The 16,193-nt window shown below is 40.1% G+C and overlaps 2 protein-coding genes across 2 annotated transcripts in view; one reads left to right on the forward strand and one right to left on the reverse strand.

The window, feature by feature from the left end:
* The window catches only part of rsrc1 (arginine/serine-rich coiled-coil 1), a 135,951-nt gene that overhangs the window by 95,248 nt on the left and 24,510 nt on the right, over positions 1–16,193 (forward strand). Inside the window, exon 7 of the mRNA XM_046877131.1 lies at positions 9,309–9,377. Coding sequence (XP_046733087.1) covers positions 9,309–9,377 — 69 coding nt within the window. The remainder of the gene's footprint in view (positions 1–9,308; positions 9,378–16,193) is intronic.
* LOC124403059 (gamma-crystallin M2-like) lies at positions 14,705–15,549 on the reverse strand. The gene is made up of 2 exons (XM_046876639.1): positions 15,064–15,549; positions 14,705–14,981 (listed from the first exon to the last, which is right to left on the reverse strand). The coding sequence occupies exons 1-2, from the start codon at positions 15,364–15,366 to the stop codon at positions 14,706–14,708; spliced, it is 579 nt and encodes a 192-aa protein (XP_046732595.1). The 5' UTR covers positions 15,367–15,549; the 3' UTR covers position 14,705.

Here is a 16,193-nt window from a genome sequence, read left to right on the forward strand (position 1 = left end):
TTTGATTCAAGGGTTTGTTTTGTGTCGTATTATTAACACTACGCACGTTCATACAGGCATGATGCAGCTATGTCAACTCTATGATTGTTTATCCACATAAACAGATTTTTTTTTATTATAATTTCACCAGTGTCAACTTTCTTTGTATTTTTCAGGACTTTCTCGCCATTAGGTCACCATTAAATGGTACTATAAACAGATTAAATAAATAAATAAATAAATAAATAAAAAAGTGGAAAATTTTGTCCAAATATAGACATTAATGGCATTGGTTACTGAGGCATTATAAAAAAAAAAATCACCCCCAAAAAAAAAATTGCTTGAAATCAGATTTAATGTAACACAAAAAAGGGGGCGTGGCCCGTCTACGATTTGGGCGGTTCCGAATCCGCATACTGGATTTCGAGTAATGAGCCTAAAAGTGTATGCAAACGTGTCTGTTGTGCGAAATGCGTTCTGTTTGTTTGCCTTTCATTCTCTCACTGGATCAACACACAAAATCTATAGCCACTAAACATCTGCTGGCCTCCAGGCACTCGTTCTCCTTCGCTCCTTCACTCCATCCTGCCCTCCATCTCCCTCGCTTTCTTGCGGTTGTGTAGTTTTAATCAGGCTGTTTGGACTTCAGAGGGAATAAGAGATGGCCTGTAAACCACTGCTCTCTGTTTCGTTCTCACCACCAGTCTGTCTGTCCCTCAAGATATTCCTGCAATCCTCCCACACACACACACACACACACACACACACACACACACACACAAGCTCTTCCCATTTGTACTTCACCTTTTCATCTTGTTTTTACTCATTATAATTCTTATATTTTCTGGTGGGAATGCGTCTATAGGATGTTACACGACGTTTTAAAACACATTGCTCCATAACTTCCATACTATTAGTACTAAGTGCACATTAGATCATATAAGTGATCAATAGTGTGCAATATGCGCAAGTATGACATGAACCTAAGTTACTTGTACCCACAACAAAGCTGATATTCAATTTATGGAATTAATTTTATTCATCCAAATTAATTTTATTCCCCTTTAACATTACAGCCAAAGACGACATTTTGTTTCATTGTGAAAAGTCCACAAAACAAGTCAGCTACCGTCATCACTAAAGACATTCATCCGACCGTAGTCACGTTATTGAGAAACAGCCGAGCGAAAACGGATGTTAATTTTGGGGTTTTTTTAGCTGAAAACTTCACCCTGTCAGCAAATCACACGTTTGGCACCCCGAACAGTTTTGCGTCCAAGTACCCTGAATCTAACCCTAGATCACTTCAAAGCTCAACAATGATGGACCTGTAATAAATGGACATTTCAGTGCCACCCATATGAGGACGGTTTCCCTTTTGAGTCTGGTTCCTCTCAAGGTTTCTTATTTCTTCCTCATGCCAGCTCAATTTTACATGCCATAGTCTCCACTGTCTCGCTCATTAAAGATAAACAATTATAAGGACCAAAAATATAGGTGCCAAAACCTAAACTGTGCGATTTTGGCCACGATTTTGGTCGTCTGAGACAAATTTTGTAAATATAATCTGCAGTTGATATCTGTAGTATTTGATCGCTCGTTCTTCCTCTGGGAGTGTCAAAAGACTTTTCTGCAGTGTGACTTCTCCTATGAACCAATAGGAGCACCGAACCTGATGACGCAGGTGGACACTTTAGTACAGCAAGAAGAGAAACTTATTGAGTTATGGATGGAGTGTTTGTATGACGTTTTTATTATCAAGGCTTGTTATGAACAAAATGTACGCTACATTTTTGCTGCGAGAGAACGTGGGTCTGAGATTCTACAGTGTGACATATCGATCATGTTCATGCATTTTGACGAACAACAATGTTTAAAAAACTTCATAATTCATTTATATATAAATGAATTTAATTAACGGGTCTGAGGTCAAAATTGAGTCATTGTGTAAGTGACTATCGAAAGATAAACCATGAAACTGAATCAAAGGAACCTTTAGATTTGCATTATTGGTTGGTAACCATTCTGCATACTTGTACAAATTCAAGCTAAGTCAATTTTCTCAACTTGCAAGCGATCTTTTAATTGCTTCTAATCTAAGCAGATTTGTTAGCCAGTCCATGCTTATCCAGCTAGAAGGCCTTTTCCTCCTCCTCCTCCTCTTTCTCTTGCTCGTTCCATAGCGAATAGTGTAGTGAGATGTCAAAGACTGAAAGAACTAGAGGCGTAAAAGCAGGAGGTAAGCAAGCGGTATATATTTTCACGCCCCACCAGGGGTGTGCACCTGCTGCAGGGGTTTCCCTGCTACACACAGCTAGCCCTGAACACAAACATGCACACACACAAGCATACTTTTTTGCTAGTCAGACCTAAGTAATTAATCACAGAGGACCAGGATGGCTGATGTCTGGTTTGATTGAGAGGCCTCAGGCAGGACTGTACGACTCTGAGGCAGAAGACGAAAGTGTGTGTGTGTGTGTGTGTGTGTGTGTGTGTGTGTGTGTGTGTGTGTGTGTGTTGAGGTGTAATGGTTTAGGGCTCTGTTTTTTGGGAGGGAGAACACTATGAAATGAAGATACAGGCAGTTAAGATCTCGGCATCCTGAGAGGATTCTCGTCTCTCTCTCAGACACGCCGTAATTGCTCGACTATAAACCATTTTCTCCGGCTTGTGAAATCTGAAGCTGACTACACATGATCTCTCTCTCTCTCTCTCGCTCTCTCTCTCTCTCTCTCTCTCTCTCTCTCTCTCTCTCTATCACCTATTTCTTATAGTTTCATGATTCCACCTTGTCTATATTTTCTTTGGTTTGTTTTGTTTGTTTAATCATTATCTGCTTTTTTTTTTCCTGCTGGACGTCAGAGAAAACAACCTGCTAGTGTTTGGTTCTCTCCATGTGGGAGTCTGTGGAAATGCCCTACAGCTAGAAGAAAGCTTATTCTGATCAATATTGCATCCTGGGGAAATGTGTAAATGTTTGCTCCAGTCATTTATAAAACACTCTTCGCTTCGTCCTGTCATTATATACAGTGTACAGAGTGAGGTCGTCTACTTTGACCGTTTTCCGCTCGATTTGCTCAAACTTAAATGTTCGCGGGTATTGAGGAGATTCATTTTATGTGACGGGTATAAATAAGATGGCAGGAATGATTGCAGAAAACGCAATGCGCTTTTCATCCTATTTCAACATACGATTTGACCCGTTTGGATTCAGGGGCCTTTTACAACAAGCGATATCTCTTCATATAAGCTAATATAAGATATGTTTTTCTATATGAATACTTGCGCATTATATGTAAGGAAAAGAAGATTTGCCCAAACTATCGATTTCGCCGAAATGAGGTAATTTTTTTTATTTTATTTTTTATCACTTTATAGTTATTTTTATTTATTTTTTGGAATGTCTGTGAGACTTACATTATAGTTGTTCTAAACTATTTTTTTTTTTCAGCTGATCATTAATGGTTTTTCATAACCTTTATACAGGAAGATAATCAATAATTAATATTCTCTATACAGGAAAGTTGCTGTATTAATAATTAGACTGTTGTCAATTTTCTTGACACTCCTTCATAAATATGAATTCAGGGTTTTTTTTTGTTATATCGTTCTTGACGAGGATGGACAGGATTAGAAATCAGTTTATTAGAGGAACAGCGCATGTAGGACGTTTTTGAGATATGCTGAAGGAGGCGAGATTGAGATGGTTTGGACATGTGCAGAAGAGGGACATGGGGTATATGGGTAGGAGAATGCTGAGGATGAAGCCGCCAGAAAGGACGAAAAGATGAAGGCCAAGGAAGTTGGTTTGAAAGAGGCAGATGTAGAGGACAGATGGGTATGGAGACGGATGATCTGCTGTGGCGACCCCTAATGAGAGCAGCCGATTGAAGATGATGATGATTCTTGTCCAATATTTAATCTGTTAAAAAGGCAGGTTCATTAAACACACACATTTACATTTACGGCATTTGGCAGCCCATATTGAGAGCAGCTTACAATTATATTATTGTAAGTGGCTATTGTATTGTAATATCAAACCAACGCGCACTTGAGGGTTAAGGGCCTTGCTGAAGGGCCCAACAGTGGCAACTTGGTGGTGCTGAGATTTGAACTCACAATCTTTGTCAACCAATGCACTCCCATTCCCCCCCCTCCTATTATTCATTCTTTGAATGCATAAAATGCCACTGTTTTGGCAAATAAAAGCCCCAAGGACATTTTCCGCCTGTTATCTCCAGTTTCACAAGAGAATTTTTGGAATCTAGACGCAGTATCGCTCAAAACACGTTTCATTTCATCCCGCCGACGGGTTCGTAGGTGATAAAATCCCATTCCGGCGTTTTCATCAACTACTGAAGGCTAAAAGAAGTCAATTCCGGAAATGAAATCCGAACAGTTACTTCTAACCAGGTGATTTTACACGCTCTGAAAATCAGCAGCAGTCAGCAGGACACGGCGACGCCAAGAAAATCACCATCTCGCTATTGCACCTGGAATCTTTTTTTTTTTTTTCCTTTTTCTCCTTCTCCCTTTTCCACCTGGTGTATCACGTTGTTTTTCTACCCTGCCTGTAACTTTTTAATTTCGCATTCTCTGTAAATATAAACTTTCAATAAACAGCGAAGGACGCCTCACAGGTACTTAGGTGCAATCCGATCTGTCTGCATCCTCACCCCTACAGTACAAGCGTGGATTTGCATAGCATGCCTTACGCGCTTCGGGGCGGGCTTTTTTTTCTTTTCTTTTTTTTTTTTTTTTTGTTGCGGCCACACACTCGAATTTAATAACCTATCTCACGTGTCTGCTTAATATCATCTCTGGGGGGGTCGGCGACCTCCTTCAGTCCGCCCCGATTATCCCAATGAATTGTTTCTTTTCAAAGGAGTAATAAGAAGCGGCAAAAAAAAAAAAAAGGTGTATTGGGTGGGGTGGCGGTGAAGAGCGGGCCGCTAGCCCTCCTGCATCGGATAAATCAGATTGCATTTTCAGATTTTATTGAATCTAAATTGCGGGTTCCTCAAAAACGTAACCATCAATCACTCGGCTGATAATGCAGCTCGGCCCGATTCCACCTGATGTTTTTGCGTTATGTTGGATTGTAACGAGCCGCCATGGTTAATTGGCTCACCAGAAGAAAGGGTGTGTATGTATGTATGTGTATGTGTGCATGTATATATACACTGGTACCAGTCTCTGGCATGTGCCTCCATAGCGGTAACAAGGACAGTTTAAATGAAGCATGCCTACATGGCTCCAGGGAATCCGAGGCTGCAATTACACCCTCACGCTCTGTCAGTCGGATTTCGGTGTAGGGCGCATTCATCTGTCTTTCACTGACCAAAAGGGAAGGAACTGCGGATGTAGTCAAAGTCTTTATCTTTGTTTTTTCGTCGCCTGATGCGATAATCCGATAACAGGTTCCCATATGATCGGTTTCGATACACTTCCTTATACGCAAAGAAAGATCCCTCTCAGCGCTTTTACACCGGCATTCCTGTACACACGCTCATACGCGCACAATAGCTTCAGGTTTAATAGCATTACGTTAGGGCAGATACCGATACTGGAATAATACCAAATTTTCCTGTAACGTAAAACCGGTTTGGGAATGTCGAAAAGCAAATCTGATGTACAAGAAGCGCGATTAACGCTGAAGCGCAGATTAGCAATATATACAGTTGTGTTCAAAATTATTCAACCCCCACTGAAATTGATTGTTTTGGTCGGTTTGACATTGATTATGATCATTTAGTCATCCTGCTTACAATTAAATCAAAGAGGCACGTGTAGGTCAGACAAATATAACATAACATTTATAATGAAATAACCACAAATGTCTTTTCTGAGCTCACATCATTATCAGTTTTATTCAACCCCCAAGTGACATTTAATCTTAGTACTTAGTACAACATCCTTTTACAGTTATAACAGCTTTTAAACGTGAAGCATAGCTTGACACAAGTGTCTTGCAGCGATCTACGGGTATCTTCGCCCATTCATCATGGGCAAAAGCCTCCAGTTCAGTCACATTCTTAGGCTTGCGCACTGCAACTGCTTTCTTTAAGTCCCACCAGAGGTTCTCAATCGGATTTAAGTCTGGTGACTGCGATGGCCACTTCAAAATGTTCCAGCCTTTAATCTGCAACCATGCTCTAGTGGACTTGGAGGTATGCTTGGGATCATTGTCCTGTTGAAAGGTCCAACGTCTTCCAAGCCTCAGGTTTGTGACGGACTGCATCACATTGTCATCCAATATCTCCTGGTACTGAAGAGAATTCATGGTACCTTGCACGCTGAAGCTTCCCAGTACCTGCAGAAGCAAAACAGCCCCAAAGCATGATTGACCCCCCGCCATGCTTCACAGTAGGCAAGGTGTTCTTTTCTTCATAGGCCTTGTTCTTCCTCCTCCAAACATAGCGTTGATCCATGGGCCCAAACAGTTCTAATTTTGTTTCATCAGTCCACAGAACACTATCCCAAAACTTCTGTGGTTTGTCCACATGACTTTTGGCATACTGCAGTCGACTCTTCTTATTCTTTGGGGACAGCAAGGGGTGCGCCTGGGAGTTCTGGCATGGAGGCCTTCATTACGCAGGGTGCGCCGTATTGTCTGAGCAGAAACTTCAGTACCCACATCTGACAAATCTTTTCTCAGTTCCTCAGCAGTCACACGGGACTTTTCTCCACTCTACGCTTCAGGTAGCGCACAGCAGTCGAAGTCAGCATCTTCTTTCTGCCACGACCAGGTAGCGTTTCAACAGTGCCCTTTGCCTTGAATTTGCGAATGATGCTTCCTATGGTGTCTCTTGGTATGTTTAACATCTTTGCAATCTTCTTATAGCCATTGCCCTTCCTGTGAAGAGTAATCACCTGTTCTCTTGTCTTCCTGGACCATTCTCTTGACCTCACCATGTTTGTAACCACACAAGTAAATGTCTAGAAGGAGCTGAGTATCACAGTCATTTTAAAGCTGCCTAATTGGTGCTTATTAGGCTTTATTGCTGCTCCCTGATATCCACAGGTGTTTTCAATACCTGATTGAAAACACTTCATTGAACCTCTGTTCTTCAGAGTGGTAGTCTTTAAGGGGTTGAATAATTGTCAATGAAGAATTCACAAAAGAAAAACATTTACTACTGTATTACAAAACTAATTGATGTCATTTTAGTTGCATATGGTTCTTTAAGAAGTCATTGTAGGATTTCATTCTGAATACAATTACAAATGTACACTAAATTCCCTAAAACCATTTACAGCATTGGGGGTTGAATAATTTTGAACACAACTGTAGCTAGAAGCTGATTTGTCACAACCCTGTGTCAATTTATGTATTAAAGTTAATAGATATTAGATACACTTTATGGACAAACGTTTGTGGACACCTGACCATAAGATTCTCTTGTTGAACATTCCATCCCACATTAAGTCCCCATTTGCTGGTATAAAAAGCGCCACTCCTGCAGGACGATGTTCCACTAGATTTCACAGTTTGCTTGGGGAGATTTGTGCGCCTTCAGACACAAGGGTGAGTCAGGTACTGAAGTAGGGTGTGGAGGCCTGGGCTGCATTCAGCGTTCTTATTTATTCCTAAGGTGTTCACTAGGGTTAAGGTCATAGCTCTAAAGCAGGCCACTCAAGATCTTCCTTCCCAACCCATGTAAACCATATCTGTCTGGAGCTGTCTTTGTGCAAAGGGCTGGGCTTTGCCATGCTGGAACAAGTTTGGGTCTCCTAGTTGATGTGAAGGGAAAATTCTAATTCAATTGCATCCAAAGACATTCAAACTTTTCACCTTCAACTTTGTGGAAACAGTTTGAGGAAGAACCATAGTCATGTGTCCCAATACTTCTGTCCATAAACTGTATATATAACAAGATATAAAGATGTGGGAAATAAATAAGATGCGAGATGATCCATGGTTTGATTGACGAGGCAATTTTAATTGGTTAATATCACATTCGATGTTTAGTGTTAGTAAACTGACTAGCTTTGTAAGTGTGTACTGTAGGTAAATCCACATGTTAGCGGATCCACATCCCGCAGTGTTGTTTGGGGTGTTAATGTCTGATCGTCTGCATTGTAGAAGTATGTGTGCGTCTGTGTGATGATCCATGGGGGTAAAACACAGATTTGTACTAGTGTATTCAGCACAATGAAGATAGGCACTAGTGCTTCCAGCCCCAAACACCCCCTCCCCACCCCCTCTTTGTTTGTGGGGGCAGATGTCCCAAGAGGCCCAGCAGAGACGAGAGACGGACAAACAGTTTGATATTGCACCACCGCCCCAAGCACAGCGCAGAGAAAAAAAAAAAAATAGAGAACACAGTTTAAAAAAACAAACAGAATAAAAACAAAAGTCGAGCTCAGTCTATATATATATATTCATGATGTGTATTTATGAGTTTTGACTTGTGTGTGCACTTGTACACGTGTTAGAGGGTTAAAGGCATCACACTGTTGTTTCTTTGACAGCGTAGCCTCTCTTCCAAACCCGTTTCTTCCCACTTACAACATGCTTAATCTTCCTTCGACACTCGTGCACACCCCCGAATACACTTTTTTTTTCTTTTCTCCTAATCCAATCACCCTCAATCATGTTATCCACTTAAATTTCTACTAAGCGTACACAAGCGTGGTTAACTCCTATCAGGATCCCGTTAATAACCGCGCCGCGCGATTGTTTTCCTCCTTTCGCTCGCTCTTTATTTAAAAAGTTGAAACTCATTGAAGGTAATGATATAAGGGACTGGATTTTTGCGTGGCTGCACTCATCAGTGAGTAAAATAGCAATAAAAACCGAATTGCACTTGGGAGACACAGGCGTTCGAGGAATAAATGATGTTGCAGGAACAGAGGCATAATTAATTTACAGGCTGTATTGATAGTCCCGCCACACTCCCCGCTATATTTCTTAATCTCCTCTAACATCTTTATTATTCGGAGGAAAGCAGAGTCAACAGCCTAAATGAATTGCTGAAAGATTCGTACACAAAAGCAGATCCTCAGCGTTGGGATTGCTCTTAAGCTTTTAATTAGGGCACTGACAAAGTAAAAAAGAAAAAAGCTTTTGATGTGCGTGCTGGAAAAGAAATGAAGAGGTGCTTGGAAGGATATGCATACACCACTTCAAATGACATTGAAGAGCACTTTAGTAGGCAAATATTTGATAACTTAAATGTGTCTCTCTCCAGTTAGTCCTGGGTAATTATCCCACATTATCGATTGAATATTGTACGGAAGTGTAAAGTGTCGCTGTTATGCCTGTTCATACATGACTCGTGTTTTTTGTCGTTTTGTTTTTTCCCTTTTCTCGCTCCCTTTTACAGCCAGGACAGACGAGGCATTGAAAGCAAAGGAAAAGAAAGACGAGGAGGAAAGGAAGATCAAAGCGGAAGGTGAGTCAAAGTGCGCATTCACACCGATCTGAATCAGAGCCACGGTGATGTATTTGCTGTTGGGTTTCAAATTACACAAAACAATTGGAAATCGTAGGTTGAAAATTAAAAAAAGCACAAAAAAAGCTGAATAAATGCAAAAGTATCTCATTAATGCACAGGTTTTATTTTCTCTTTTTTTATATATATAGAAACAAATATCTAGAATATGTGCATAGAACTTCAGCCCGATTTACATTATATGACATTTGATAAACTTTCTTTCAAGTCATATTTTTTTTTTTTAGCACGAAAGTTCACATTAAAGATGCTCTTGAATAGGGTTGCGAAATTCCAGGAATTTTTTGAGACAATCCATGAGAATTGAGGGGAATATATGGGAATTAACAGGAATTAATGGTGATAAACTGGAAATGTACAAAATTGCAGGTTAGCCAATACAAGGGAACTTAAATGTAGTTAAAAAGATTAATCTTGCAGGATAATCTATATTAAAACAACAAGATTTAATGCAGTTTAAGTTGAATTTCTACCCCGCACATTCATCACTCACATGCACACTTACTGCAGGGCTACTCAGGGCCACACCCCCTGCATGCACTGTGCATTCCTCCATGACATAACACACATCATTTCTTAAATCCTGCACATAAAATAATGTCAAAACACTTTCCATCTTGGTGTGTGTTCACGTAAATCGCATAAATATTACATACATCTATGTTTAAAACTTCCCCGTGCTGTGTTTATTGTGCAACAAAACTATACTAACAATTAGTCAATGAGGTCAAAATGTCATTTTTGTAAATCAGTGTTAGTTTGCATCTGTCAAGTTATGACATAAAAAAAAGAATATACAGGGAGTGCAGAATTATTAGGCAAGCTGTATTTTTGAGGATTAATTTTATTTGAGGATTTAATTTGAACAACAACCATGTTCTCAATGAACACAAAAAACTCATTAATATCAAAGCTGAATATTTTTGGAAGTAGTTTTTAGTTTTAGCTATTTTAGGGGGATATCTGTGTGTGCAGGTGACTATTACTGTGCATAATTATTAGGCAACTTAACAAAAAACAAATTTATACCCATTTCAATTATTTATTTTACCAGTGAAACCAATATAACATCTCAACATTCACAAATATACATTTCTGACATTCAAAACCAAACAAAAACAAATCAGTGACCAATATAGCCACCTTTCTTTGCAAGGACACTCAAAAGCCTGCCATCCATGGATTCTGTCAGTGTTTTGATCTGTTCACCATCAACATTGCGTGCAGCAGCAACCACAGCCTCCCAGACACTGTTCAGAGAGGTGTACTGTTTTCCTCCTTGTAAATCGCACATTTGATGATGGACCACAGGTTCTCAATGGGGTTCAGATCAGGTGAACAAGGAGGCCATATCATTAGATTTTCTTCTTTTATACCCTTTCTTGCCAGCCACGCTGTGGAGTACTTGGACGTGTGTGATGGAGCATTGTCCTGCATGAAAATCATGTTTTTCTTGAAGGATGCAGACTTCTTCCTGTACCACTGCTTGAAGAAGGTGTCTTCCAGAAACTGGCAGTAGGACTGGGAGTTCAGCTTGACTCCATCCTCAACCCGAAAAGGCCCCACAAGCTCATCTTTGATGATACCAGCCCAAACCAGTACTCCACCTCCACCTTGCTGGCGCCTGAGTCGGACTGGAGCTCTCTGCCCTTTACCAATCCAGCCACGGGCCCATCCATCTGGCCCATCAAGACTCACTCTCATTTCATCAGTCCATAAAACCTTAGAAAAATCAGTCTTGAGATATTTCTTGGCCCAGTCTTGACGTTTCAGCTTGTGTGTCTTGTTCAGTGGTGGTCGACTTTCTGCCTTTCTTACCTTGGCCATGTCTCTGAGTATTGCACACCTTGTGCTTTTGGGCACTCAGTGATGTTGCAGCTCTGAAATATGGCCAAACTGGTGGCAAGTGGCATCTTGGCAGCTGCACGCTTGACTTTTCTCAGTTCACGGGCAGTTATTTTGCGCCTTGGTTTTTCCACACGCTTCTTGCGACCCTGTCGACTATTTTGAATGAAACGCTTGATTGTTCGATGATCACGCTCAGAAGCTTGGCTATTTTAAGACTGCTGCATCCTCTGCAATATATCTCACTATTTTTGACTTTTCTGAGCCTGTCAAGTCCTTCTTTTGACCCATTTTGCCAAAGGAAAGGAAGTTGCCTAATAATTATGCACACCTGATATAGGGTGTTGATGTCATTAGACCACACCCCTTCTCATTACAGAGATGCACATCACCTAATATGCTTAATTGGTAGTAGGCTTTCCAGCCTATACAGCTTGGAGTAAGACAACATGCATAACGAGGATGATGTGGTCAAAATACTCATTTGCCTAATAATTCTGCACTCCCTGTATATTCCCGGTTTCCGAAAAAAAGAATTACAGCTTGGAATATTTCCAAAACATTTCCCATATGAGGTTTTAATGCAAAGTTTATGGAAATATACAGGAAATTTTTAGCCCCTTTCCAAAAATGTCATATTTTTTTTGTAAATCTGTATTAATTTGCAAGCATGTCAGCTTATGACCAAACAAAATGATACATATGAATGATGCAGTTTATATACATTTCGCAAAATTTCTAATTAATTCTTGTAAATTCCCATCAATTTCTGGTAAGTTTCCAACTTGGAATGTTTCCCAAATTCCCCCGAAGAGTTTCCATTGAAAGTTTCTGGAAATTTTCCACCCCTTTACATCCCTACTTTCAAACCAGTCACACAAGTGTCATTGTGGAGTTCCCTGTTAAAACAGACCACACAGTGTTATATTGTTCAATTCACACAGGTTTTTACTAAATGAAGGATTTACTGTAGACAGCAAACCAGGCGACCGAATGTTTCTCACACCGCAAGTATTAGTATTGAAATATGAAATAAGACCTGCAGTCTCAGGGGTTAATGGATCTCGTTAAAGGACATGGGTTAGTCCAATAGACATAAAGATAGTCGTGGTAGTTTATGGTGGAAAGATAAATATTTAGCGATCAGCCCGGATCTGCTCCGTCCCCACACGCATCAGAAATACACGCGTAAAATAGAAAGAAAAAAAAAGACTTTTGGATTTCATTAGACGAAAAAGTGCTGGGTCGTGCAGACAGTAAATATTCCCCCGTCTCCTTTTCCTCGTCGTCTCTACACACACATTGAAATGAAGTCAGGTGCAATTTGCAGGGAAGCCACCAAAATGTGATGGGTGCAATAAAAGCCTTCAGATTCCATAATGAAATTAAGTCCTGGATGTGATGTAGGGCATCGCTGAATGAGAAAATGAAATCTGTGATGGCCTGATTTCCATCCACATCCGTATTTGCTAACGTGCATGTTCCTGAATATGTATGGTGTGCGTGAGGATGCGTGGGTATGGGTGGGTGGGCCTTGGTGATAATCCCAAGGTCGAAGTGCAAGGCTTATGTGTGTCTAGGATTGAAAACTCGAACTCATGTCTATGAGGTTTTAATCAGATCTCTGATCGGATCTAATAGGGGTCTAAGTGTTGCTCTTAGTAGTCGGATATCGATGTTCAGCGTGTTGTTTATTCTGAGTTTAAGTGAATTCATGTCTACTAAGATCCCTATATCCTGTTTATCTGTATCTGTATACGGGGGGAAAAAGACCTGTAGTGTGACCTTTTGCCAAGAAATGAATTAATCATCCCTCTTTACCGTGCCTTGTTTTTTTTTTTTTTTTCTTTTTGCTATTGTGAATTACCATGGGACGTATCGAGCGCCGGCGTTTCTCTTCATCCATTATATTACTTATTTGCTGTAGGACATCGAGGAAAATAGCACAGCACAGCCTACACAAACATGAGTTTTATAGAGACTCAGAAACTAATAACTCGGGAGCCTAATTTGTGGCAGTGGAACGCTTCAATTCTCTATAACAATGTAATACTTGCTTTCTTGCTTCCAGTAACGCTAGTGTTACAAGGCTATGGCTCGGAAAACTGCTTTAGTGTACTGAAAATTAGGTTTATTTCCACTTTTTAAGTAATAAGGAGGACCAAAACGAGCATTTCACGAGTTCGAATTCAGAAAACGCAGAAACCGGAGGTGATTTCTGGAAAGGACGGATGAAATTTCTTTCCCCTGTCAATCATGTCATGTATGTGGAAGAGGGTGAATAGCACTTTCTTTCTGAGCATGTAAATCTGAAGTTTCAAATTTAAGTATTCTTTTTAAAAAATAAAAAAAAAGTCACTGCTTTAAATGCATAAATATCACTCAGGTATGTATAAAAGGTATTCACTGAATTGCTAAACCTTACCCAACCTTAAATGGTCTACACATCCTCAAAACAAATGTTCACTATTCATGTACGACTTCACAGAATCCTTTGTTAGGTAGAACTGAATGTCTATAGGATCTGATCAGACAAAAGAAAACCGTATTCTGATGAAAACATTCACTTATTTGCATTCTGGAATGAGTCCTTTTTATGAATCCTTAAAAGGATTAATAATGGATATTTAATGATTAAGATGAGAGAGGAAACGAGTACACCGGGGTAGTGAGCAACTATGCTGGATTATTTTACTTTTACCAAACTTGGTCATCTCAGCGAGCTATTTAAAATGAACAAAATCAACTGGTTTTTAAGACGTCTAAAAAGAGGGTGAATAGCACTTTCTTCCGAGTGTGTTATGCTGCCATTAGGAACGGTAAGATACACCAATTAGCAATGTGAAGTGTCAATCTAAAATAGTGTGCATCGGAAACAAGTTGGTATCGCGATGCGCCAAAAAGCAGATACAAATATTATGGTGTCCACAAACTTTGGTCAATAGTGTACATTGGTCAGAAATTTTACCTCAGTACTTAAATCAGGGATTTTAATGTACCAGGCATTTTACTTTTTTGAAATCACATAAATTTCTCAGTGACTCTTTGATTTAAAAATCTTCCAAAAAAAAAAAAATATATATATATATATATATATATATATATATATATATATATATATATATATATATATATATATAAAACCCCACAAACCAAGCCGTTTTAAAGACTAAAACTGGCAACCTGTTCATCACTTCTATTTGTGTACAGCTTTTGCATAAGTATAGAGAGAGGTTTTCAGATTGATGTTCTTCAGACTGTTGTACCGGAGTTTGACACACAACAGAAGATAAACTGCTTGCTTATTTATTTGTTTATTGATTTGTTTCTGTGACCTTTGTTTTAATTTCATATTTATATAATTTTTTTTATCCTGTGACTTTCACATGATGTAAACCATCACGCCAGGATTCTTTTTTTGGTCTAATACCAGGAATCCATGATGCGCCTGATGCTCATGAAATTCATGTTGCCGTAGTCCCTGAAGCTGCGGTACTCTCCGGGCCTGAAGTACCACATCTTGCCTCTGTAGTGAGGATGCTCGTACATGAGCCAGTGGCCGTCCATCACGTGGCACGAGTGGCAGCCTCCGGACCAGTGGTAGCGATCCATGATGGAGTCGCAGTCGTCGCTTATCTCCACCATCTGACCCATGAAGTTCTCCCTCTCATACATTCTCATTCTGTAGGCACCCCTGTACTGTTTTTGAGAAAGATAATTTAAAAACAAAAAGCGATATACATGCGTCGCTAAAATTTTTGTAGCATTGTTATTCACATACCATGGGGATCATGCGGCAGGACCTGATGCAGTTGTTGCCCCAGCCCCACATGCTCATGTAGTCGGGGTACTCGCCCCTTCTGATGAAATACTGGTTTCCCATGTAGTTGGGGCGATCGTACACCATCCAACATCCGCTCTCCACCCTGCAAGAGTGGCAGCGGCTCAGGTAGGAGGACATGTCAGGACTATCACTGCTGCACTCATAGGAGCGGCCCATGAAATTCTTGTCCTCGTAGAAGATGACCTGTTTGTTGCGACCATATTCAAGAAATGAAACATGTTTCAAAACCATCAAACGCATACATTAGACAATCCGGGTTTACGATACAGTGCTTACCCTGGCCATGGTGGTTAATGCTGGTGGTTCCAAACGGTGATCTGATACTGTATTAGATGTAACCCATCCCTTTTATATTCAGCCCAAAGCCTAGTAATCATGTGGTGTCTTTTGTGAAAATCCCTGACCAAGCAACATCGCACCAAAAGCGCTGAAGGCCTTCTGCCAAATTTCCATGTGACCCGGTCTAGAGAAGGCTTTCGAATAGCTGCTGCAGGCAAGACAATGCATCTAGCTGCGTGTCATTTTATGCATGCATATAACTGCACCATCGGTGAATGCCCTTTAGATACTTTTGGTAATCCATGCCAGCCGGCAGAATGGTTTGGTTGCAAAAATACCAGGAGTTTTTCTATTTGCAGTTTTTATATGATATGTGTCGCACTTTTTTAAAATAGACATCACAAAAACAGCTTTACAGAAAACCTAAACGTGTTCCCTAATGAGCAAGTGTGGCAAACTCCCTGAGGCAACCAGGAAGCAGACTAGCGTCACATTTTCCTAAATATCACAACACTGAACACTTTTCTACGCTTAGAGAGATCGTAACACTCGTGCATTTTAACCAGAAACTTCTATATTTTTATACACTTCAGGTATTGTCAAAAATCTCTTCTCTCTTCAGGATTTTCTTTTCACACACATGTATTTGTTGAACACAGTCTCAAATTTCCTTTTGCCAACTTCTTGGAGATTAGTTGTATTTTGCCAAATGCTGCATAGTTGGAATTGTGAAGGTACCACAGCTATCGTAGTCCCAGGGTCAAGAGAGCAAATATGTTCTTGTTCTC

The sequence above is a fragment of the Silurus meridionalis genome, chromosome 20 (assembly GCF_014805685.1).
Source record: "Silurus meridionalis isolate SWU-2019-XX chromosome 20, ASM1480568v1, whole genome shotgun sequence".
Taxonomy (NCBI): Eukaryota; Metazoa; Chordata; class Actinopteri; order Siluriformes; family Siluridae; genus Silurus; species Silurus meridionalis.